This window comes from Bufo gargarizans, chromosome 6, assembly GCF_014858855.1.
Source record: "Bufo gargarizans isolate SCDJY-AF-19 chromosome 6, ASM1485885v1, whole genome shotgun sequence".
Taxonomy (NCBI): Eukaryota; Metazoa; Chordata; class Amphibia; order Anura; family Bufonidae; genus Bufo; species Bufo gargarizans.
The window spans coordinates 389,154,370-389,178,399 of record NC_058085.1 but is presented as its reverse complement, the minus strand read 5'-3'; the positions used below and the strand labels follow the sequence as shown (position 1 = coordinate 389,178,399).

At 47.8% G+C, this 24,030-nt stretch overlaps 1 protein-coding gene across 1 annotated transcript in view; it reads left to right on the top strand.

Moving 5' to 3' along the window:
* Positions 1–923: 923 nt before the first annotated feature.
* LOC122942269 (M-phase inducer phosphatase 1-like) overlaps positions 924–24,030 on the top strand; it is a 40,951-nt gene continuing 17,844 nt past the window's right edge. The window contains exons 1-3 of the mRNA XM_044299773.1: positions 924–1,090; positions 5,365–5,471; positions 12,162–12,409. Of these exons, the coding sequence (XP_044155708.1) occupies positions 924–1,090; positions 5,365–5,471; positions 12,162–12,409 (522 nt within the window). The remainder of the gene's footprint in view (positions 1,091–5,364; positions 5,472–12,161; positions 12,410–24,030) is intronic.

The following is a 24,030-nucleotide window of genomic DNA, read 5'->3' as shown; positions in this document are numbered from 1 at the left end:
GGTCCAACACCCGGCAGCAGCGCTGATCGGCCGTATGAGGAGACGGCATGCACCTATGTGAGCGATGTGTTCTTTTTACTGTTTTACTGCTCGCCATCTACATCCGTCCCATTCACTTCAATAGGCAGGAGCAGTTGTGTTACGCTGTCATTACCCTGCTCACTGCTGCAATGCCGACGGTGACCGGGTAAACAGCGAAGAGAAGGCGGCGCTCACAGGAGCACTGCGTTCTCTTCAGACAGCTGATCTTGAGGGGTGCCCGGCGTCGGACCCCGCTAATCTGATATTGATGACTTGTACTGAGGATCAGTTATCAATAATGCAAACCAGACAACCCCTTTATTAGTTTCCTATGGTGAAAAAAAAATTATTATACAAACACATAGAGATACTGTATATTAGCCAAAAATTGATATAATTATGGTCATTTTCATGTGACATTTAGTCACCGGGGCAGTGCAACTTCAACGGGAACAAAAAAGGGGCATGTAGCATCTCAACTACTGCAATATTTCCAGGGGTTGCTTGGACTTGGTTTCCAGTATTTTGCAACAACGTCATGTTACCATGAACCCTATAATTAAAAAAAAATATGGTGCTTTCCATTTAATACCAGAAGCTATGAGGTCGCCGGTGATCAACTGTGCAAGAATTAATTACAAGCATCAGATCCAGACTGTTAGAGCTTCACAAGAGGCGGCTCTGCCCACAAACAGGACCTGGGAGACACTTGGCTTCTCAAAGCCTCCTGAGGACTAGTCAGCTGTTCTCTGGCTGCTTGTTGTAGATACCATCACCAGGCACTATTATGCTGTGACAGAGAGGGACATTCAAACAAGCAGCAGATCAAAGCCTTTGTTAGAGCAGGGCATCTAAACATAAACAGCCCTGCATCCATCCAGTCTGTGCAGATCAGCCCTGCAATGTCCTGTGCTCTGGAGGTGGATGTCCTGCCAAGGGTCAGCAGTGACCAGGACCCTGGCAGCTGTGACAGCAGCCTGGATGAAGTGCTGAGCTTTTCTCCAGATCTGGGGCTCTCACCTGTCACCTGCCTCTCTGGGAACATGGGGCATCTACACTGCGGAGACAGGTACCGGGCTGAGAAAGTTACATTGTATTGTGATGTATTATATGGCATCGTGTCATGTTGTACTATCTCATGTTGTGTTACATTGTATTGCGTTGTGTAGCGTATGGTGTTATGTTGTCCTGTCCTTTCTCGTGTTATGTTACGTTGTAATGTATTATTTTGTTCTGTATTGTGCATTATGTTGCATCATCTGATTTTGTGTTATGTTAGGCTACTTTCACACCTGCGTTCGGTGCGGATCCGTCAAGTATCTGCACAGACGGATCCGCGCCTATAATGCAAACACTTGTATCCATTCAGAACGGATCCGTTTGCATTATTCTTTTTAAAAAAAGTCTAAGGCCTCTTTCACACTTGCGTTCTTTTCTTCCGGCATAGAGTTCCGTCGTCGGGGCTCTATGCCGGAAGAATCTTGATCAGTTTTATCCTAATGCATTCTGAATGGAGAGAAATCCGTTCAGGATGCATCAGGATGTCTTCAGTTCCGGAACGGAACGTTTTTTGGCCGGAGAAAATACCGCAGCATGCTGCGCTTTTTGCTCCGGCCAAAAATCCTGAAGACTTGCCGCAAGGCCGGATCCGGAATGAATGCCCGGAAACGTCGTGCAATGCACCGAAACGTCGTTTCGGCGCATTGCCGGATCTGACGTTTAGCTTTTTTAGAGTGGTTACCATGGCTGCCGGGACGCTAAAGTCCTGGCAGCCATGGTAAAGTGTAGCGGGGAGCGGGGGAGCAGTATACTTACCGTCCGTGCGGCTCCCGGGGCGCTCCAGAGTGACGTCAGGGCGCCCCACGCACATGGATGACGTGATCGCATGGCACGCTCTGACGTCATTCTGGAGCGCCCCGGGAGCCGCGCGGACTGTAAGTATACCGCTCCCCCGCTCCCCACTACTACTATGGCAACCAGGACTTTAATAGCGTCCTGGCTGCCATAGTAACACTGAAAGCATTTTAAAGACGGATCCGTCTTCAAATGCTTTCCGTACACTTGCGTTTTTCCGGATCCGGCGTGTAATTCCGGCAAGTGGAGTACATGCCGGATCCGGACAACGCAAGTGTGAAAGAGCCCTAAGTCAAAATGGATCCGTCCTGACTTACATTGAAAGTCAATGGGGGACGGATCCGTTTTCAACTGCACCATATTGTGTCAGTGAAAACGGATCCGTCCCTATTGACTTACATTGTAAGTCAGGACGGATCCGTTTGGCTCCGCATCGCCAGGCGGACACCAAAACGCTGCAAGCTGCGCTTTGGTGTCCGCATCCAGAGCGGAATGGAGGTGGAACGGAGCCAAACTGATGCATTCTGAACGGATCCTTATCCATTCAAAATGCATTGGGGCTGAACTGATCCGTTTTGAACCGTTTGTGAGATCCCTGAAACGGATCTCACAAACGGAATTCAAAACGCCAGTGTGAAAGTAGCCTTACATTGTATTGTATTATGTTGTATCGTCTGGTTTTGGTTTAGTAAACAATAGGATTCAAGTGGGAAGTTTGTAAATGAAGTATGACATAGGATGTTAATATTAGGTCCAACCACTGCTCCTGAACTGTCACCCTAAGGGCTCATGCACACGACCGGGCAAACAGTCCACAATCCAGAAGGTCGGTGCGGAATGGAGGAAAGGAACCCCACGGAAGCACTACGGAGCGCTTCCGTGGGGTTTCTCTTCGTGCCTCCGCACCGCAAAAGATTAGTGTGTGCACTACTTTTTTTGCAATGCAGACCATCGGATGCGGATCGCGGACCCCATTCAAATGAATGTGTCTGTGAACCGCATACGGCGGCCGCACTGTCGGTGCCCGTGCATTGCGGACACTAAGGGTTCATGTACAGGAACGTGTTTTCTTTCCATGTCCTTTCGTTTTTTTTTTTTTTAAGACTGTATGCAGAACCATTCCAAAACAATGGAAGTTACCGCGTGTGCATTCCGTTTCTTTATGTCTGTTCCGCAAAAATATAGAACATGTCCTATTATTGTCCCCATCACGGGTAAGGATAGGAATGTTCTATTAGAGGCCAGCTGTTCCGTTCCGCAAAATACAGAATGCACACCGACGTCACCCGTGTGTATTGCGGATCCATGATTTGCGGACCGCAAAATACATATGATCGTGTGCATGAGCCCTAAAGTTTATATGGCCATACAAAGCCCATACAGTACTACCATTCAGTAGCTAAATAATACCGTCTGTCTAGTTACACTTCATTCTGGGAAGGCTGGCTGACAGCCAATATGGTTGCAATCCTTTGGATTATCTTTCCCAGACTCCTGAATGACCAGTCTGCGCCCCGGTTATGCAGTGATGTGTCCTGCCCGCTATTCACACTGCAAAGCTAATCAGATTTACCTTACAGGGTTCAAGGGAAGCTGGGTGACAACCAATATGGGAACTCTTATATCGGTTGTCACTCAGCATTCCCAGAATGTCAAATCTGCTGAAATATGAAGTTATACATCCTATGCTCCCTTACTGCATAACTAATTATGTTTGCTATCCAGGACTCAAGGTAAGATAAGTGACAGCCATTTGGTTGTCACCCAGCTTTCCCAGCCTGGTGGATGGCATATCTAGTTATGCAGTGACATATACCCCAAAATTCTCTTATTACTGCTTAAGGGCTCGTTCACACGACCGTGTAAAGCCCGTGCCCGTGCTGTGGACCGCAAATTGCTGTCCGCTAAGCACGGGCACATGTCGTGTGGCAGCCGCATAGGGATCGCGGCCCCATTCACTTGAATGGGTCTGCGATCCCTCCGTTCCGCAAAAAGATAGAGAAAGCTCTATCTTTTTGCGGTGCGGAAGCACGGAACCTCAGAAAGCACTCCGTACTGCTTCTGTAGTGTTCCGTTCCATGGTTCCGTTCCGCATCTCCGGATTTGCGGACCCATTGAAATGAATGGGTCCGCATCCGTGATGCGGAATGGCCACGGAAAGGGACCCGTGTATTGCGGATCCGCAAATGAGGTCCGCAAAATGGGCACGGGCTTCACATGGTCGTGTGAACGAGCCCTAACAAAGATTAGCTGATCAGGACTGAAGGAAAGCTGGGTGACAACCTATATGGTTGCCATTAGAATGCCTAGTCTGGTTGTCACCCAACTTTCCCAGCTTTCTGGATGGCAAATCTTCCTATTTAAACAGCTCTATATCCCCAAATCAGTTATTACTGCTCAATAAAAAGATTTGCTCTTCGGGTCTCAAGGAAAGCTGAGTGACAACCAATTTGGTTGCCATTAGAATTTCTAATCTGGTTGTCACCCATGTTTCCCAGGTACCTCCTGCACACACTTATTACTGTATAAGTAATCATTTATGCTGATCAGGACTCAGGAAAAGCTGGGTGACAGCCAATATACGGTAGCTGCCATTAGAATTCCTAATCTGGGTTGTCACATAGCTTTACTAGATCCCCTCCATGTCAAATCTGCCTTTGTGTGCAGCAATATGTTCCCTTATTACTGTATGACTAAGAAGAGTTGCTTTTCAGGATTCAAGGAAAGCTGGGTGACAACCAATATGGTTGTCATTAGAATTCCTAATCTGGTTGTCACTTATCTTTCCCAGACTCCTGAAAAGAAATCCTGCCTAGCTAAGAAGTGGTGTATCCTGAACTCCCTTATTACTGCACAACTAATCATTCAGGCCTCATGCACACGACCGTATTTAGTTTCCGTGTCCGATCCGCTTTTTTTGCGGATAGGATGCAAAAAACGCGTACAGCACACAGTGTGCTCTCTGCATCCGTAGGTCCGTTCCGTTGCTCCGCAAAAAAATAGTGCATGTCCTATTTTTTTTATAGTTTGCGGACAAGGATAGGCATTATTACAATGGATCCGCAAAAAAAACGGATGCCATACTGAACGTCATCAGTTTTTTTGCGGATCCGCAATTTGTGTTCCGCAAAACAAATACGGTCGTGTGCATGTAGCCTCATGCTGATCAGGACTCACGGAAAGCTGGGTGACAACCCCCGAGAGCTGCAATGCAAGATATTGGTTGACACCCAGCTTTTCCAGAAGCAGATAACAGTAAGGAATATTTTGCAGGCATTAGAGGACGACTCGAGAATTTATATCCATTGGATTTTAATTTTTTTTATTGGATTAAATTGCTGTAATACTTCCTTTTTGTGTAAAACAAACTCTGCGCGGGCTACATCTTGTGGTTTCACGCCTGCATTCATTTCTGTTTGATCGGTTGCCATTGGTTTGGGCTGAAGCCACAACAATAGACGCTTAATTCCCTTTGTTCTCTTTGCTCAGTGTCACTCCAAGGAGGAAGCTGAAATTATCCCCAGACTCCCAGCAATCAAGCCCGACGGAGGCACCAAGCCTGCAACAGACTGCCATGGGAACTGCAGCGCTCTCAGGTCAGCCGCATCACTCCCACACAAAGCCGGCTGACGACGAAATGCACACACTGTGTCACCAGGCAGTGCAGAGTCACAGCGCCGGCGTCATGGAGCAATCAATGCGTTGCTGTCACGTCTATTGACTGCACTGCCAGCGTGCGGTGGCACTGATCTGCACGCCCCGGCTACTGCTCTCCAGTCAAGTGCTTGCCTCTTTTTACAGATTGATTGGCTTTAAAGGGATTGTCCAGTCTTCGGCAAATAAATCGCTGGATGATGAAACGTCATGCAGCTTTCGAATTCGCCTTCGCTTGCTCGTTTTCAAGATCTCCGCTTGCTGTCAGGGACATACAAGTTCAGAGTTTGAAATCCGGCAGAGATCTAATACTCGTGTCGTGACATCTGAGGGGGTTGCAGTTTATCTCCAATCTAGGCAATCCTCAGTGAGATAAGTACATTGGCAGCAGAGAACTGTTACAATGTATCAGCGCAGGTCCAAGGCATGAGCCTGGAGATTACAATGTTTAGACCAGATACAAATGTAACAAACTGGGGGGGGGGGGGGATTGCACATTGTATTCTGAATGGAAACTAAAATGTTCCCATTTACTGACAGCAAGCAGAGATCTTACAAGCAGTGAAGAATCGAAACCCATAGTCTATGAGAGATGTAAAGGGGTATGCCTATCTCATATCACTTTATTATCAGTAGGGATCTGATTTCCGGGGCTCCCATGATCCTAAGGCCTCATGCACACGACCGCATCCATTTTGCGGTCTGCAAATCGCGGATCCACAAAATACGGATGTGGTCTGTGCACCGTCTACATTATTTTATGCAGACTCACTGACGTCAATGAGTCCGTGGCCCGCATTTTGCGGACATGTTCTGTGTGTTTGCCAAACGGACATACGGATGTGGAAAGCAAATGGATGATCCGTGTACTTTCTGCATCTGTATGTGCATTCCGCAAAAGGGTAGAACGTGTCCTGCACTTGGAAGCAAAAGGCCAACCACAGGCCTATTGAAGTCGATGGGTCCGCAAAAAAAAGGGGATGCAACACGGACGGTATCCGTAGCTGTGGTGGATAATGCCGCGAAGGAGCTCCAACGCCTAAAGGGGTCCTGCGGTTATAGGGGGTCATCCACAGGTCTATTGCAACCTCTGCAACCTCCACTGATCACGAGAACAGGGCCCAGTAAGCCAAAGTGAATGGTATATTCTGCAGATATGCCATTACTTCAGACAGCGGAAAGACTCCTTTATAGTGTATCTGCAACCACTGATGTAAGCAGGGAGGTGACCGATGACATCACTTATTATCCGTCACATCACGTCAACCCAACCGACTTCAATAAATGAGGGATAAACAAATGTATGAAAGATGATGGATCCTTGTCTAAAGTGGAGAATGTCACCTGTCACAGCAGTTGCAGTGCACACACCTCCTGATCATCTTATCTTCATGGAAAAGATACAAATGTATCAAAACTGATGCAAAAAAATGTATCACTCTTTTAAATAGGTACATTGTAGTGATTGTCATCTGATCCCCTCGAAATACATGTAAGGGCCCTTTCACACCTGCGTTGTTCTGTTCCGGCATAGAGTTCCGTCGTCGGGGCTCTATGCCGGAAGAATCCTGATCAGGATTATCCTAATGCATTCTGAATGGAGAGAAATCCGTTCAGGATGCATCAGGATGTCTTCAGTTCAGGACCGGAACGTTTTTTGGCCGGAGAAAATACCGCAGCATGCTGCGCTTTTTGCTCCGGCCAAAAATCCTGAACACTTGCCGCAAGGCTGGATTCGGAATTAATGCCCATTGAAAGGCATTAATCCGGATCCGGCCTTAAGCTAAACGTCGATTCGGCGCATTGTCGGATCCAACGTTTAGCTTTTTCTGAATGGTTACCATGGCTGCCGGGACGCTAAAGTCCTGTCAGCCATGGTAAAGTGTAGTGGGGAGCGGGGGAGCAGCATACTTACCGTCCGTGCGGCTCCCGGGGCGCTCCAGAATGACGTCAGGGCGCCCCACGCGCATGGATGACGTGATCGCATGGCACGTCATCCATGTGCATGGGGCGCTCTGACGTCACTCTGGAGCGCCCCGGGAGCCGCACGGACGGTAAGTATACCGCTCCCCCGCTCCCCCACTCCTACTATGGCAACCAGGACTTTAATCCGGACAACGCAAGTGTGAAAGAGGCCTAAATGATCTGAAAAGCATCTTATCCCACTCCAGGTGATTGATACCTTCTGTGCCTAAAAAATCCCAGATGTCCATATCCAACAGGTGTCGTCCTCTACAACAGGGGTCAGAAACCTCCGACACTCCGTTTCTTATTTGCGGACATGCTGAACTGTCCGCAAAAAAGAAAACGGATCCGCATTTTTGTGGACAGCATACGGCTGTCTAAATTAGCCCTAATAGGGAGCAATTTATCAATCAGTGGTGGGAGGGTGGAGGAAGACCATCACTCACCAATATCAAGGACTACACTGTACGTGCCTATCACTGAAAGGTAATTTCATGAAAATGGCTGCATATCGAAGTAAATGACCCAGCGCTGTACAGCACGCAACAAAAAAAACTTTTCGTCTGCTACTGGGCAAAAACCCTTTGCCCTATACTAAATCGAGTGTGCGGATTACAAATCCGAAGTCAGAATTGTTGTAACACGTCACGAAATGTTGCTATGCATAAGAAATAAGTATACCTAAATGAAAGAACGAGTTTTACTCCAACAATTACCTGATCTACAGCAAAGTTTGCGTAGTAAACAGTGTATGGAAATGTAATGGAATAACAACATTTCTAAAAGTTTTGTTTTTCAGTTTAAAAGTCTTACTTGAGCGAGGCCCAGTACTGTTATAGGGGCTTCAGGCTTCTGCTTTTGCGTTTGTGAACGGTCATATTTTCCCGTTGCAAACACCAGCAGTAGTCCCCTTTATGTTGGGATTACAGTGGCCTTGATACCTGTTCTCCATTGTAGAAATATCTTTATGGAACCGCTCTCCATGTTCGTCACTTACGTGTCCCAAATTGGGTGGGAAAAAGGGAAGTTCTGCACTACAAGGACTAATGCATCCCAAGCTGCGAGTTCCAGAGGGTTGAGTTTTGTTCTGAATGTGTCATCATGCATTCGTTTGTTGATTTCGGGGCCAATAAAAATTCCAGCCTTTTTTTTAGCATCAGTTTTCAGTGTGCTAAACTTCTCCTTCAAATACTGGAAACCATTTCCATCACGATCAAGTGCAATTACAAAAATTTTCATTAACCACTTCAGCCCCGCTAGGTGAAACCCCCTTCATGACCAGAGCACTTTTTACACTTCGGCACTACACTCCTTTCACTGTTTATCGCTCGGTCATACAACTTACCACCCAAATGAATTTTACCTCCTTTTCTTCTCACTAATGGAGCTTTCATTTGGTGGTATTTTATTGCTGCTGACATTTTTACTTTTTTTGTTATTAATCAAAATGTAACGATTTTTTTGCAAAAAAATGACATTTTTCACTTTCAGCTGTAAAATTTTGCAAAAAAAACGACATCCATATATAAATTTTTCGCCAAATTTATTGTTCTACATGTCTTTGATAAAAAAAAAATGTTTGGGCAAAAAAATAATGGTTTGGGTAAAAGTTATAGCATTTACAAACTATGGTACAAAAATGTGAATTTCCGCTTTTTGAAACAGCTCTGACTTTCTGAGCACCTGTCATGTTTCCTGAGGTTCTACAATGCCCAAACAGTAGAAAACCCCCACAAATGACCCCATTTCGGAAAGTAGACACCCTACGGTATTCGCTGATGGGCATAGTGAGTTCATAGAACTTTTTATTTTTTGTCACAAGTTAGCGGAAAATGATGATGATTTTTATTTTATTTTTTTCTTACAAAGTCTCATATTCCACTAACTTGCGACAAAAAATAAAAAATTCTAGGAACTCGCTATGCCCCTCACGGAATACCTTGGGGTGTCTTCTTTCCAAAATGGGGTCACTTGTGGCGTAGTTATACTGCCCTGGCAATTTAGGGGCCCAAATGTGTGAGAAGAACTTTGCAATCAAAATGTGTAAAAAATGACCGGTGAAATCCAAAAGGTGCACTTTGGAATATGTGCCCCTTTGCCCACCTTGGCAGCAAAAAAGTGTGACACATCTGGTATCGCCGTACTCAGGAGAAGTTGGGAAATGTGTTTTGGGGTGTCATTTTACATATACCCATGCTGGGTGAGAAAAATATCTTGGTCAAATGCCAACTTTGTATAAAAAAATGGGAAAAGGGGGGCGTGGCCAGCCATGGAAGAGTGAGGACGTGCTCTCTGTGAGCTCCGCCACATTCCTGCTGAAATCCGCAGCCATCCTGATGGGGAAATCTGTTAAAAAGGGTAGAGCCCGTCCATCGGCTCCCCTGGCTTCTTCCCAAGGAGACCTACCTCTTCTTTTTGCCAGGCAATCGGCCGCCCTGTCTCCAGCCTGCCAAGACCGCCGCATGGGCCTACAAGATGGCGCCGCCGCGCCGCTGCTTCACTCACCGCCTGTGCGCCCGGACGCCCTGGAGAGCCCGACTCGGTCCTCATGCCGCCAGCGATCCTCCTCGGTGCCTCCACTCCCTCTCTCTTCGCCGGCAACAGGTAACGGTGGGTCTCGGAGCTCGTCTCCCCGCCCGCCTATGCTGACCCAGGCGCCCTCCCCACTCGCCGCCCGGGACCCTGGATCGGGGACCCCCACCGGAAGCTCAGGCCCGGCTGCAGGGCCGCAAACGCAGCCGTCGACCCACCTGTTAATGCCTCCTAATGAGGACCTGGTCCTGCACACAGCTGCCTCCAAATGTGGACTAGGCCTGAGGCCTACAGCCCCTTCTTTCTGGCCGAATGAGCCTCTGTTAGGCCCTATTGAGCCCACTCACGGTGGGACGGGCCCTGTGCCATCTTGCTTGCCAGCAGCCACAACTCCTCCTGTGATGGGGCTACTTAATGGGCTGACACCTCCATTGCCCTCCACTCCCTTCGCCCCGGAGGCCACTCACCGGGGGGTCACGGATCCATTCCGCATCCCCTCTCGCTCCCCAGTGAACTCCTTAGCCGCTTCACCACACTGGTCCTCTGGATCATCATGGGACAGTCCGCGCCAACACCACCTGGGAGCGCAGGCGACCGCAATCAGTCCCTCGGCCAGTGCTCGGCCCGCTTCTCACGCTGCATCCCCTGCCCCTTTAGGCGTGCAACTGTTGTCAGCAGCGACCATGCATAGTGAGGAAACCAGACCTCCATCGCTGGCGGACTTGCGTACTCTTATTAGCACGTTACCCTCTAAGGAGGATTTATCAACATTTGCTACTAACATACTGCAAGAATGCCGTCAAGAATTCTCTCAGGTCCGCTCTGATATGAAAGTACTGGACTCTAAAATCGACTCCACGGTCCGTGACCATGAGGCCCTATCAGCCACAGTGTCCTCTCTCCAAGAAGCGGTCAATTCCCATAGCAAGCAACTCAGCGCGCTTCATTACCACCTAGATGATATTGAGAATCGCAACCGACGCAATAATGTGCGGATCCGTGGCCTCTCTGAATCTGTCACGACACCTGACCTCATGCCCACTGTGGTCGGACTGTTCAATAAAATCCTGGGACGACCGCCGGGCACTCACATTGAAATTGATCGAGTACACAGAGCTCTCAGACCTCCCAATCCAGATAGCTCTAAGCCAAGAGACGTTATCTGCAGAGTTCACTTTTATGCTCTTAAAGATCGGATCTTGAACTACGCACGTCAGTTGTCGCCTTTGTCCTATGAGGGATCCTCCCTGCAACTGTTACAGGACCTCTCTCGCCATACCCTTGCACAGAGGGCTGCGCTCCGACCCTTACTGGATCTCCTGAGGGAGCGTGAAATTCCCTACAGATGGGGCTATCCATTTGCCCTTTTTGCTGGTCCCAGGAAACAAGCGGTGGTTCTACATGGCCCGGAGGACTTGCCGGACTTTCTGCTGGCTCTGGACTTGCCGCCTGTCAATATTGGGCCTTGGCCCACCATACTGAATCCTAAACCTGCCCAACTGGGTCGTCCCCGTTCACCTGAATCCAACAGATCTGGTCTGCCCATAGCAGCTACGCTGCCTCCTCCTGGGCAAAGAAGACGGCGCCCCATGAATCGTCGCCGAAGATCCTCAGCTGATTGGGACACTTGAATGCCCTTTGGAGCCCTGTATTTGCTTTCCATTGGCACTGATAATAATGCTTAACCTTGTTTCCTCCCCCTGTTTTAGGAATTATAGTTCTAGTGTTTTGCAGGTGGGCCGTCATTGAGGACATCACACTGGTCGGGCCGTCTGATTGACTGTCCTTAGGCGGCTTTTGTTACGTTCCTGGTCTTGGACATTTTTGTTCCACGCTTAGCCATGCTTGCTTCTCTCTTCTGGACCCCGTCTGGATGGCGGGACTTATTATTGGTTCATTGATCTTTTTATGTCAGGAAATGTGGCTGGTTTGCTCTTCCTAAGCTGTCACCCTTCCCACGTAGTTTGAGGCACCCTCTGGGGAATCTTAGCTCCCTAGCGACTGCCTCCTTTGGTCTCTTGGACCCTGATAGTTGACTTCTTTTTTCTTTCCCTGTTGTTTGTTGATTCTTCTTCCCCTCCTTGTCCTTCTCCCTAGTGTTCTTTCCTGGTGTGTTCCCCTCCCTCCTGTCACAGGTATGACGTCGCTCAAGCTGGCATCGTTCAATGTGAAGGGCTTCAACTCCCCAGAAAAGAGATCCCAGGTGCTCTACCATTTCCACCGACGAAGGGCCCAGATCGTGTGTTTCCAAGAGACCCACTTCAAGCACGGTAAGGCTCCTGCCATTCGTAATAAATATTACACCTCCTGGCACTTTGCTGACAATCCAGATACTAAGTCAAAAGGTGTCGCCATAGCGATACATAAATCTCTCCCTCACCAGGTATTGGGCTGTGTAATCGACCCCGGAGCTCGTTATATTATCCTCACGCTTCTGATGGGAGGGCGGGAATTCACTATTATTAATGCCTATGCCCCAAACCAAAACCAGGTTGCATTCCTAATTGACTTAATTGACAGGGCTTTGCCCCTAATTCGCGGAACGGTCATTTTTAGCGGGGATTTTAATCTCACTTTTGACCCCACGCTTGATAACTCCTCGGGACGGGCAACCCTTTCCTATACGGCTATTAAAAAAGTGAAAAGAGCATTGTTGCAGCTACAATTACTCGACCCGTGGCGTTTGCAACATCCCTCGGACAAAGACTACACATTTTTCTCGGCTCCGCACTCTTCTTATAGTAGAATCGACCACATTCTAATCCAGCAACCCGCCCTGTCATGGTTGGACTCCACATCCATTGGCAACATTTTGTGGTCTGACCATGCCCCGGTGTATTGCTCCCTCACCCTTCCGTTCTTAACTAAAAGTGAATGGACATGGCGACTAAATGAGTCTCTCCTCCTCGACACTGTATGCACACAGGATCTCTCTGACACTGTTGCTAATTTTCTGTCCGATCATGCCTCGGACCCCACGTCCCTCCCTATGCAGTGGGAGGCCCTCAAATGTGTTCTTAGGGGGACTTTCATTAAACATGGCTCTCGCCTTAAAAAAGAAAAAGCTGCCTCTCTTAGAGCCGCCTTGCAGAAAGTGGCTTCCTTGGAACTGGCCCACAAGCGTGCCCTCTCTCTACCGGTGCTCAGAGACCTCCATAATGCACGAATGGACGCGCGTTTGTTACTGGACTCTTCCTACAAACGAATAGTTCAGAAATGTCGTAGTAAGTTCTACGAATATGGTAATAAGTGTGGCCGCTTGTTGGCTAGGGCGCTTAGGGGTCATATTGCTGCCTCTCATATTCCAGCGGTCAAAAACTCCCGGGATCAGTTATTGCACACGACGGAGGAGATTGCCTCGTCCTTTCAGTCCTTTTATACTGACTTGTACAATCTTCCGGACCTTTCTGCTAGGGAATCCGACGGCTCACCCTACCCGTTGAGCGACTGCCCTAAATTGTCCACCGAACAAGCTACTACCTTGGAGACACCTTTTTCGGAAGGGGAATTGAAGGAAGTGATCGCTTCTCTTCCGGGTGGTAAGAGCCCGGGCCCGATGGGTTCACCGCTGGCTTCTTTAAATCTTTCTCCACCATTCTTGCTCCCTTTTTGGTGAAGGTCTTCAATGCGGTATCTCCCCAGGTCCCCTTTCCTCCCCAATCCACTGTGGCCCACATCGCGGTTATCCCCAAGCCCGACAAAGACCCCCATGTGTGTGCTAGTTACCGTCCCATATCTTTGTTAAATGTAGATTTGAAAATATACGCCAAATTATTAGCTAATAGACTAAACGCTTTCTTGCCCTCCCTAATACACAATGACCAGGTGGGTTTTGTCCCGAGAAGGGAGGCTCGCGACAACACTCTCCGGACCTTAGATATTATACACCATGCAAAAGTCTCCAACACCCCTCTTATGATTTTGTCCCTAGATGCGGAAAAAGCCTTCGATCGCATATCTTGGCATTCCCTTCGATCTGTTCTGTCTAAACTGGGTCTGGGCCAAAATTTCTAGGGAAAATACTTAGTCTTTATCACCAGCCCTCGGCCAGAATTAGAATCAATGGCACCCTTTCTCCGCCTTTTCTCATCCGCAACGGCACGCGCCAGGGATGTCCCCTGTCTCCTCTTCTATACGTTCTTGTTATGGAGCACCTCCTCTCCGCGATTCGTGCTAACCCGGACATCTCAGGGGTCACGATTGGCGATGTGGAACACAAGTGTGCGGCCTTTGCGGATGACCTTTTGCTGTATGTCACCAATCCCCATGTCGCTCTCCCGTCCCTCTTGCGAGAGATTGCACTCTTCGGTAAATGGACAAATTTCAAGATCAACATGTCCAAGTCGGAGGCGCTGAATGTATCCTTACCTCAAACACAAGCCTCATCGCTTAAAACTACGTTCCCATTCAAGTGGCCAACGGCGGGGATTAAATACCTTGGAGTTAAAATCTCGGCGGAGCTGCCCGCCCTTTTTAAGTTGAACTTTGCCCCACTTCTGCGAAGTTTTCAGAAGGATCTAGATGCTTGGCACCGCCGAGACTTTTCTTGGTTCGGCAGGGTCAGCATTTTGAAAATGAACCTGCTCCCCAAGCTGCTCTACCTCTTGCAAACCATACCCATCCGATTACCGCTCAATTTCTGGTCACAACTCAGACGCTGTTTCACGCGTTTTGTGTGGGCCCCAGGTAGGCCGCGGATTAAATGGGAGGTTCTGACCCGGTCTAAAGAACTTGGGGGTGTTGGTTTGCCAGATTGTAAGCTGTATCACTTCTCCGCGGTATACGCCAGACTTTTGGATATGCTGCGTTTAGATTCCGGTAAAATGTGGGTCCATATTGCACGCTCCTCTTCCTCATGTGCGCTCACGGTCCTTCCCTGGTTAGCTGGCAAACCGGGTTTTAAAATCCCCCCGTTGTCCTTCACAGCCCATCATACCCTTGCGTCAATTGCATCCATTAATCGGCGTACACTCCTCATTGATGCGTCTGGCCCCCTAACGCCGATTACTGATAATCCGGCATTTCGCCCCGGACTGTCCTCGAAACCCTTCCTTACTGGTACTAAATTGCGCCCCCTCCGGTTTTGCGACGTCCTCACCACCACGGGATTGAAACACTTAAACCAATTGATGGAGCCCTCTCTAGTGCGCCCTAGGCATAACTTTGAGTATGTCCAACTCCAACATTTTTACTCCTCTATACGTGCCACTCACACCTTACGCAGGAGCCTTACGGTGTTTGAACAAATGTGTCTTGCCCCCTCAGCTGTTTTCAGAGATATTTCCACAATATACAACTTGCTTGCTCTCCAGACCTCTGACCAGCTTCCCTCCTTCTGCCATGCCTGGAATCGTGACCTGGGGAGTGACCTCACCCCATCTCAATGGAAACGGGCTTTTCTTCTTTCCCATAAAGCGGTAATTTCCACTAAGGCGCAGGAGACGAACTATAAAGTCCTCTCTAGGTGGTATAGAGTGCCGTCTGTGCTCCACAGATGGTTTCCATCGGTTTCGGACCGTTGCTGGAGGTGCGGTACTGACGAAGGCACCCTGTTACACGTTTGGTGGCATTGCACCGTCCTGCGGCCTTACTGGAATTTTGTGCATCGCATTGTGCGGGCAGTGACGGGAATACCCATTCCCAACGCTCCTGAAGCACTCTTGCTGTTTATTTTTGATCTAACTATCCCTGCTTTCAAGGTTTCGCTCCTTAAGTATATGTTACAGGCCGCAAAAACGGTCGTCCCTCGCCACTGGAAATCACCTACGCCTCCCTCCCCGGAGGAATGGTTTGAAGAAATTGCCCTACATCAGCGGATGGAGGATCTCATCTGCGTTTCTCCTCAGGACACCTCTCGATTTGTCCAAACCTGGGGCCCTTGGGAAACTTTCCGTGGATCAGATGAGTTTCGTAATGCCCGTCTATAGTCCTGTACTCCCCTATCCTCCCCTTCCCCTGTACCCCTCCTCTTTGTCCGTGATCTGCTGTTATGTCCCCCCCCCCCTTTGTCTGTCTCTCTATTTCTATTTTTCCTATGTACATGTTTTGCTAGGCTTAGATTCTTATAGCCTTTTTTGCTTTATGTAAACACTGTATTCCTCTTACTCATATGTTGCCATATGTTTTTGCTGCCTTTACGTGTGGAAAGCTGTACCTTCTAACCTCCTTTGTCTGGAGATTACTCTTTAATGTATCTGGCATTGCATGTCATCACAAAATGTTACCTCGCATTTTCATATGCTTATTTGAAAAACTCAATAAATTCTTGAATGAGAAAAAAATGGGAAAAGTTGTCTTTTGCCAAGATATTTCTCTCATCCAGCATGGGTATATGTAAAATGACACCCCAAAACACATTCCCCAACTTCTCCTGAGTACGGCGATACCAGATGTGTCACACTTTTTTGCTGCCAAGGTGGGCAAAGGGGCACATATTCCAAAGTGCACCTTTCAGATTTTGCAGGCCATTTTTTACACATTTTGATTGCAAGGTACTTCTCACACATTTGGGCCCCTAAATTGCCAGGGCAGTATAACTACGCCACAAGTGACCCCATTTTGGAAAGAAGACACCCCAAGGTATTCCGTGAGGGGCACTGCGAGTTCCTAGAATTTTTTATTTTTTGTCACAAGTTAGCGGAAAATGATGATTTTTTTTTCTTTCTCTTTTTTCCTTACAAAGTCTCATATTCCACTAACTTGCGACAAAAAATAAAACATTCTAGGAACTCGCCATGCCCCTCACGGAATACCTTGGGGTGTCTTCTTTCCAAAATGGGGTCACTTGTGGCGTAGTTATACTGCCCTGGCAATTTAGGGGCCCAAATGTGTGAGAAGTACCTTGCAATCAAAATCTGTAAAAAATGGCCTGCAAAATCTGAAAGGTGCACTTTGGAATATGTGCCCCTTTGCCCACCTTGGCAGCAAAAAAGTGTCACACATCTGGTATCGCCGTACTCAGGAGAAGTTGGGGAATGTGTTTTGGGGTGTCATTTTACATATACCCATGCTGGATGAGAGAAATATCTTGGCAAAAGACAACTTTTCCCATTTTTTTATACAAAGTTGGCATTTGACCAAGATATTTTTCTCACCCAGCATGGGTATATGTAAAATGACACCCCAAAACACATTCCCCAACTTCTCCTGAGTACGGCGATACCAGATGTGTGACACTTTTTTGCTGCCAAGGTGGGCAAAGGGGCACATATTCCAAAGTGCACCTTTTGGATTTCACCGGTCATTTTTTACACATTTTGATTGCAAAGTTCTTCTCACACATTTGGGCCCCTAAATTGCCAGGGCAGTATAACTACGCCACAAGTGACCCCATTTTGGAAAGAAGACACCCCAAGGTATTCTGTGAGGGGCATGGCGAGTTCCTAGAATTTTTTTTTTTTGTCGCAAGTTAGTGGAATATGAGACTTTGTAAGGAAAAAAGAAAAAAAAAGAAAAATCATCATTTTCCGCTAACTTGTGACAAAAAATAAAAAATTCTAGGAACTCGCCATGCCCCTCATGGAATACCTTGGGGTGTCTTCTTTCCAAAATGGGGTCACTTGTGGCGTAGTTATACTGCCCTGGCAATTTAGGGGCCCAAATGTGTAAGAAGTACCTTGCAATCAAAATCTGTAAAAAATAGCCGGTGAAATCCGAAAGGTGCACTTTGGAATATGTACCCCTTTGCCCACCTTGGCTGCAAAAAAGTGTCACACATCTGGTATCGCCGTACTCAGGAGAAGTTGGGGAATGTGTTTTGGGCTGTCATTTTACATATACCCATGCTGGGTGAGAGAAATATCTTGGCAAAAGACAACTTTTCCTATTTTTTTATACAAAGTTGGCATTTGACCAAGATATTTTTCTCACCCAGCATGGGTATATGTAAAATGACACCCCAAAACACATTCCCCAGCTTCTCCTGAGTACGGCGATACCAGATGTGTGACACTTTTTTGCAGCCTAGATGCGCAAAGGGGCCCAAATTCCTTTTAGGAGGGCATTTTTAGACATTTGGATCCCAGACTTCTTCTCACACTTTCGGGCCCCTAAAAAGCCAGGGCAGTATAAATACCCCACATGTGACCCCACTTTGGAAAGAAGACACCCCAAGGTATTCAATGAGGGGCCTGGCGAGTTCCTAGAAATTTTTTTATTTTTTGCATAAGTTAGCGGAAATTGTTTTTTTTGGTTTTTTTCTCACAAAGTCTCACTTTCCGCTAACTTAGGACAAAAATTTCAATCTTTCATGGACTCAATATGCCCCTCACGGAATACCTTGGGGTGTCTTCTTTCCGAAATGGGGTCACATGTGGGGTATTTATACTGCCCTGGCTTTTTAGGGGCCCTAAAGCGTGAGAAGAAGTCTGGAATATAAATGTCTAAAAATGTTTACGCATTTGGATTCCGTGAGGGGTATGGTGAGTTCATGGGAGATTTTATTTTTTGACACAAGTTAGTAGAATATGAGACTTAGTAAGAAAAAACAAAAACAAAAACAAACAAAAAATTTCCGCTAACTTGTGCCAAAAAAAATGTCTGAATGGAGCCTTACAGGGGGGGGTGATCAATGACAGGGGGGGTGATCAATGACAGGGGGGTGATCAATGACAGGGGGGTGATCAATGACAGGGGGGTAATCACCCATATAGACTCCCGGATCACCCCCCTGTCATTGATCACGCCCCTTGTAAGGCTCCATTCAGATGTCCGTATAATTTTTACGGATCCATGGATCGGATCCGCAAAACACATGCGGACGTCTGAATGGAGCCTTACAGGGGGGTTATCAATGACAGGGGGTGATCAGGGTGATCACCCCCCTGTCACTGATCACCCCCCCTGTAAGGCTCCATTCAGACATCCGCATGATTTTTTACGGATCCATGGATACATGGATCGGATCCACAAAACACATGCGGACGTCTGAATGGAGCCTTACAGGGGGGTTATCAATGACAGGGGGTGATCAGGGTGATCAGGGTGATCACCCCCCTGTCACTGATCACCCCCCCTGTAAGGCTCCATTCAGACATCCGCATGATTTTTTACGGATCCATGGATACATGGATTGGATCCACAAAACACATGCGGACGTCTGAATGGAGCCTTACAGGGGGGTTATCAATGACAGGGGGTGATCAGGGTGATCACCCCCCTGTCACTGATCACCCCCCCTGTAAGGCTCCATTCAGACATCCGCATGATTTTTTACGGATCCATGGATACATGGATCGGATCCACAAAACACACGCGGACGTCTGAATGGAGCCTTACCGGGGGGTTATCAATGACAGGGGGTGATCAGGGTGATCAGGGTGATCACCCAACCTGTCACTGATCACCCCCCCTGTAAGGCTCCATTCAGACATCCGCATGATTTTTTACGGATCCATGGATACATGGATCGGATCCACAAAACACATGCGGACGTCTGAATGGAGCCTTACAGGGGGGTGATCAGGGAGTGTATATGGGTGATCACCCGCCTGTCATTGATCACCCCCTGTAAGGCTCCATTCAGACGTCCGCATGTGTTTTGCGGATCCGATCCATGTATCCATGGATCCGTAAAAATCATGCGGACGTCTGAATGGAGCCTTACAGGGGGGTGATCAATGACAGGGGGGTGATCAATGACAGGGGGTGATCAGGGAGTGTATATGGGTGATCACCCCCCTGTCATTGATCACCCCCCTGTAAGGCTCCATTTAGACGTCCGTATGCGTTTTGCGGATCCGATCCATGTATCCATGGATCCGTAAAAATCATGCGGACGTCTGAATGGAGCCTTACAGGGGGGTGATCAATGACAGGGGGGTGATCAATGACAGGGGGTGATCAGGGAGTGTATATGGGTGATCACCCGCCTGTCATTGATCACCCCCCTGTAAGGCTCCATTTAGACGTCCGTATGCGTTTTGCGGATCCGATCCATGTATCCATGGATCCGTAAAAATCATGCGGACGTCTGAATGGAGCCTTACAGGGGGGTGATCAATGACAGGGGGTGATCAGGGAGTGTATATGGGTGATCACCCCCCTGTCATTGATCACCCCCCTGTAAGGCTCCATTTAGACGTCCGTATGCGTTTTGCGGATCCGATCCATGTATCCGTGGATCCGTAAAAATCATACGGACGTCTGAACGGAGCCTGACAGGGGGGTGATCAATGACAGGGCGGTGATCAATGACAGGGGGGTGATCAGGGAGTTTATATGGGGTGATCATGGGTGATCAGGGGTTTATAAGGGGTTAATAAGTGACGGGGGGGGGGGGGTGTAGTGTAGTGTGGTGTTTGGTGCGACTGTACTGACCTACCTGAGTCCTCTGGTGGTCGATCCTAACAAAAGGGACCACCAGAGGACCAGGTAGGAGGTATATTAGACGCTGTTATGAAAACAGCATCTAATATACCTGTTAGGGGTTAAAAAATTTGGATCTCCAGCCTGCCAGCGAACGATCGCCACTGGCATGCTGGAGATCCACTCGCTTACCTTCCGTTCCTGTGAGCGCGCGCGCCTGTGAGCGCGCGCGCCTGTGTGCGCGCGTTCACAGGAAATCTCGCGTCTCGCGAGATGACGCATATATGCGTGACTGTGCGCCAGCCTGCCACCTCCGGAACGCACATGTGCGTTAGGCGGTCCGGAGGTGGTTAAACCAAGTTTAATGTGAAGTGGTGGAAGATTAACTTGAACTGGATTGACCAGGGATTTGTGTTGTACATTGTACTGACCAACTGTGTGCTCGACTCTGAGAGGCCGCTGTCTCATTTTGTAATGATTGCTGTCATCACGACTGTTCCATAGGCACAAGAAGACACCTGAGCCCATGTTTGGAGATGAGCCTATGCAATTGGGACGGTTCTCTCCAGACCCTGGTGATAAAAACTTCAGGGCTAAAAAGAGACTCTGCTTTTTTTGTGGTAAAAAGGGTCATTTTATTAATGTTTGTCCCTATGTAAAATATCAAGGCGAGAATAAAAAAATTTAAAAAAGGAGTTACCAATAAGTTTTGTTCGCTAGATTTGAAAAATATTGATGTGGAGGTATTTTTGGACAGCGGAGCAGGGGTTAACATTGTGGATTACTAGTTTGTCCTGATGCATGGGTTTAAATCTAATGCACTGGAGAAAGAGATCTCAGTTTTCGCTATTGGTTCTGCCCCCCTTTCTCAAAAATCTTTGACTCGCATGGTGCAGAATATCCATTTAAGGGTTGTTTTATAATGAAGGGTCTGCCGGCTCCTCTGGTGCTAGGGTTGCCGTGGTTGACCAAACATAACCCTACCATTGATTGGCAAGCGAGACAGATCAAAGGCTGGAGTGATTACTGTATGGACAACTGTCTCGTCACATCTCTTGCTCCGATATCCGCTAAGATGTTGCCCCCATTTCTCTCTGATGTGTTCGCTGAGGGTGTGGATCAGGAGTAACCTCCTCATAGAGAATATGATTGCCCTGTCAATCTGATTCCCGGAGCTAAGTTGCCAAAGTCTTGGTTGTATAACCTGTCTGAACCCGAAAGAGTTACTATGCGAAAGTATATTACTTAGAGTTTGGAAAAGGGACACATCAGACCAGCTAAGTCCCCTATGGCTGCGGGGTTCTTTTTTGTAAAGAAAAAAGATGGGACATTGAGACCGTGTCTAGATTTCCGAGAGTTGAATCGCATCACTATCCGTGATCCTTATCCCCTTCCCCTGATCCCAGATTTGTTCAACCGGATTGTTGGAGCTAAGGTGTTTTCTAAGGCTACTTTCACACTAGCGTTCATAGGTCCGCTCGTGAGCTCCGTTTGAAGGGGCTCACGAGCGGACCCGAACGCAGCCGTCCAGCCCTGATGCAGTCTGAATGGAGCGGATCCGCTCAGACTGCATCAGTCTGGCGGCGTTCAGCCTCCGCTCCGCTCGCCTCCGCACGGACAGGCGGACAGCTGAACGCTGCTTGCAGCGTTCAGCTGTCCGCCTGGCCGTGCGGAGGCGTGCGGATCCGTTCAGACTTACAATGTAAGTCAATGGGAACGGATCCGCTTGAAGATGTCACCATATGGCTCAATCTTCAAGCGGATCCGTCCCCCATTGACTTTACATTGAAAGTCTGAACGGATCCGCTCAGGCTACTTGCGCACTTGCGAAATTTTTCTAAGTTATTAATGCAGACGGATCCGTACTGAACAGAGCCTCCGTCTGCATTAATATGATCGGATCCGTTCAGAACGGATCCGATCAAGCGCAAGTGTGAAAGTAGCCTTAATTAGACCTAAGAGGGGCATATAATCTGGTCAAGATCAGAGAGGGGGATGAATGGAAGACAGCTTTTATTACTCCTTTGGGTCATTTTGAGAACTTGGTCATGCCTTTTGGGTTGACCAATGCTCCGGCAGTATTTCAACATTTCATCAATTACATTTTTTATCATTTGGTGGGAAGGTTTGTTGTCGTATACCTGGATGACATATTGATTTATTCGCCCAACATGGAGAGTCATCAGGATCATTTGATACAAGTCTTGCTGATCCTCCAGGAGAATAAGTTATATGCCAAGATAGAAAAATTTGTGTTTGCTGTTCAAGAGATTTCTTTTCTGGGATACCCGCTTTCCGATTTCGGGCTGTCGCATGGATCCCGAAAAAGTCAGTGTGGTCTTGGAATGGGATCTGCCCGAGAATCAGAAAGCACTTATGAGGTTTTTGGGGTTTACCAATTACTACAGAAAATGTATCTTGAATTATTCCACTGTTGTCAAACCTCTGACTGACATGACTAAGAAAGGGGTGGATTTCTCTGTCTGGTCGGAAGAGGCGTTACATGCTTTTTCCACTATAAAGAAATGTTTTTCTTCTGCTCCCATTTTGGTGCAGCCTGATGTGTCTCAGCCATTTATTGTTGAGGTGGACGCATCAGAAGTGGGAGTTGGTGCAGTTCTGTCGCAGGGTCCTTCTCCTGGCAAATGGCGCCCTTGTGCTTTTTTTCGAAAAAAACTCTCTTCTGCCGAGAGAAATTATGATGTTGGCAATAGAGAGTTGCTGGCCATTAAGTTGGCCTTTGAGGAATGGCGTCATTGGTTAGAAGGAGTGATTCATCCCATTACTGTATTTACCGATCATAAAAATCTGGCCTACCTGGAGTCGGCTAAACGTTTAAACCCAAGGCAGGCCAGATGGTCTTTGTTTTTTACCATATTTAATTTCATTGTCACTTTTCGCCCTGGGGTCAAGAATCTCAAGGCGGATCCCTTGTCGCGTAGCTTTCCTGGGGATGGGGGTTGGGCGTGATACTGAGGATCCTGGTCCGATTTTGGCTGATGAGGTGGTTGCATCCGCCCTCCATCCTGAACTGGAGGCGGAGGTGTTAGAAGTTCAGGGAGAGGCACCTGATTACCCAGTGAAGTTGTTTGTTCCTTCTGAGCTTCGTCACAAGGTGTTTAAGGAACATGATGATACTGTCTTTGTTGGACACCCTGGGAGCAGATCCACTGTTGATCTTATTTCTCTGAGAGTCTGGTGGCCGGGTTTACATAAGAGTGTTAAGAGGCTATGCGGCAGCTTGTGAGACCTGGGCACGTGCCAAGGTGACTCATACTCGGCCCTCAGGATCTCTCCTTCCTTTGTCCATCCCATCCCGTCCCTGGACGCACATGTCCGTGGACTTTATTACCGATGCTCAGTTCTTCGGGGATGACGGTGATTTTGGTGGTGTTCGACCGCTTCAATAAGATGGCACACTTCATTCCATTTTCTGGTTTACCCAATGCCAAAACTCTGGCTCGGACATTTGTTGATAACATTGTGAAATTACACGTCATTCCCTCTGATGTGGTATCTGATAGAGGGACTCAATTTGTGTCCAGATTCTGGAAGGCTTTTTGTACTCGCCTGGGGATTTGTTTGTCCTTCTCTTCGGCTTTTCACCCTTAGTCGAACGGACAAACTGAACGCACTAACCAGAATCTGGAAACATATTTGAGGTGTTTTGTTGCTGAGAATCAGGAGGAGCGGTCCTCA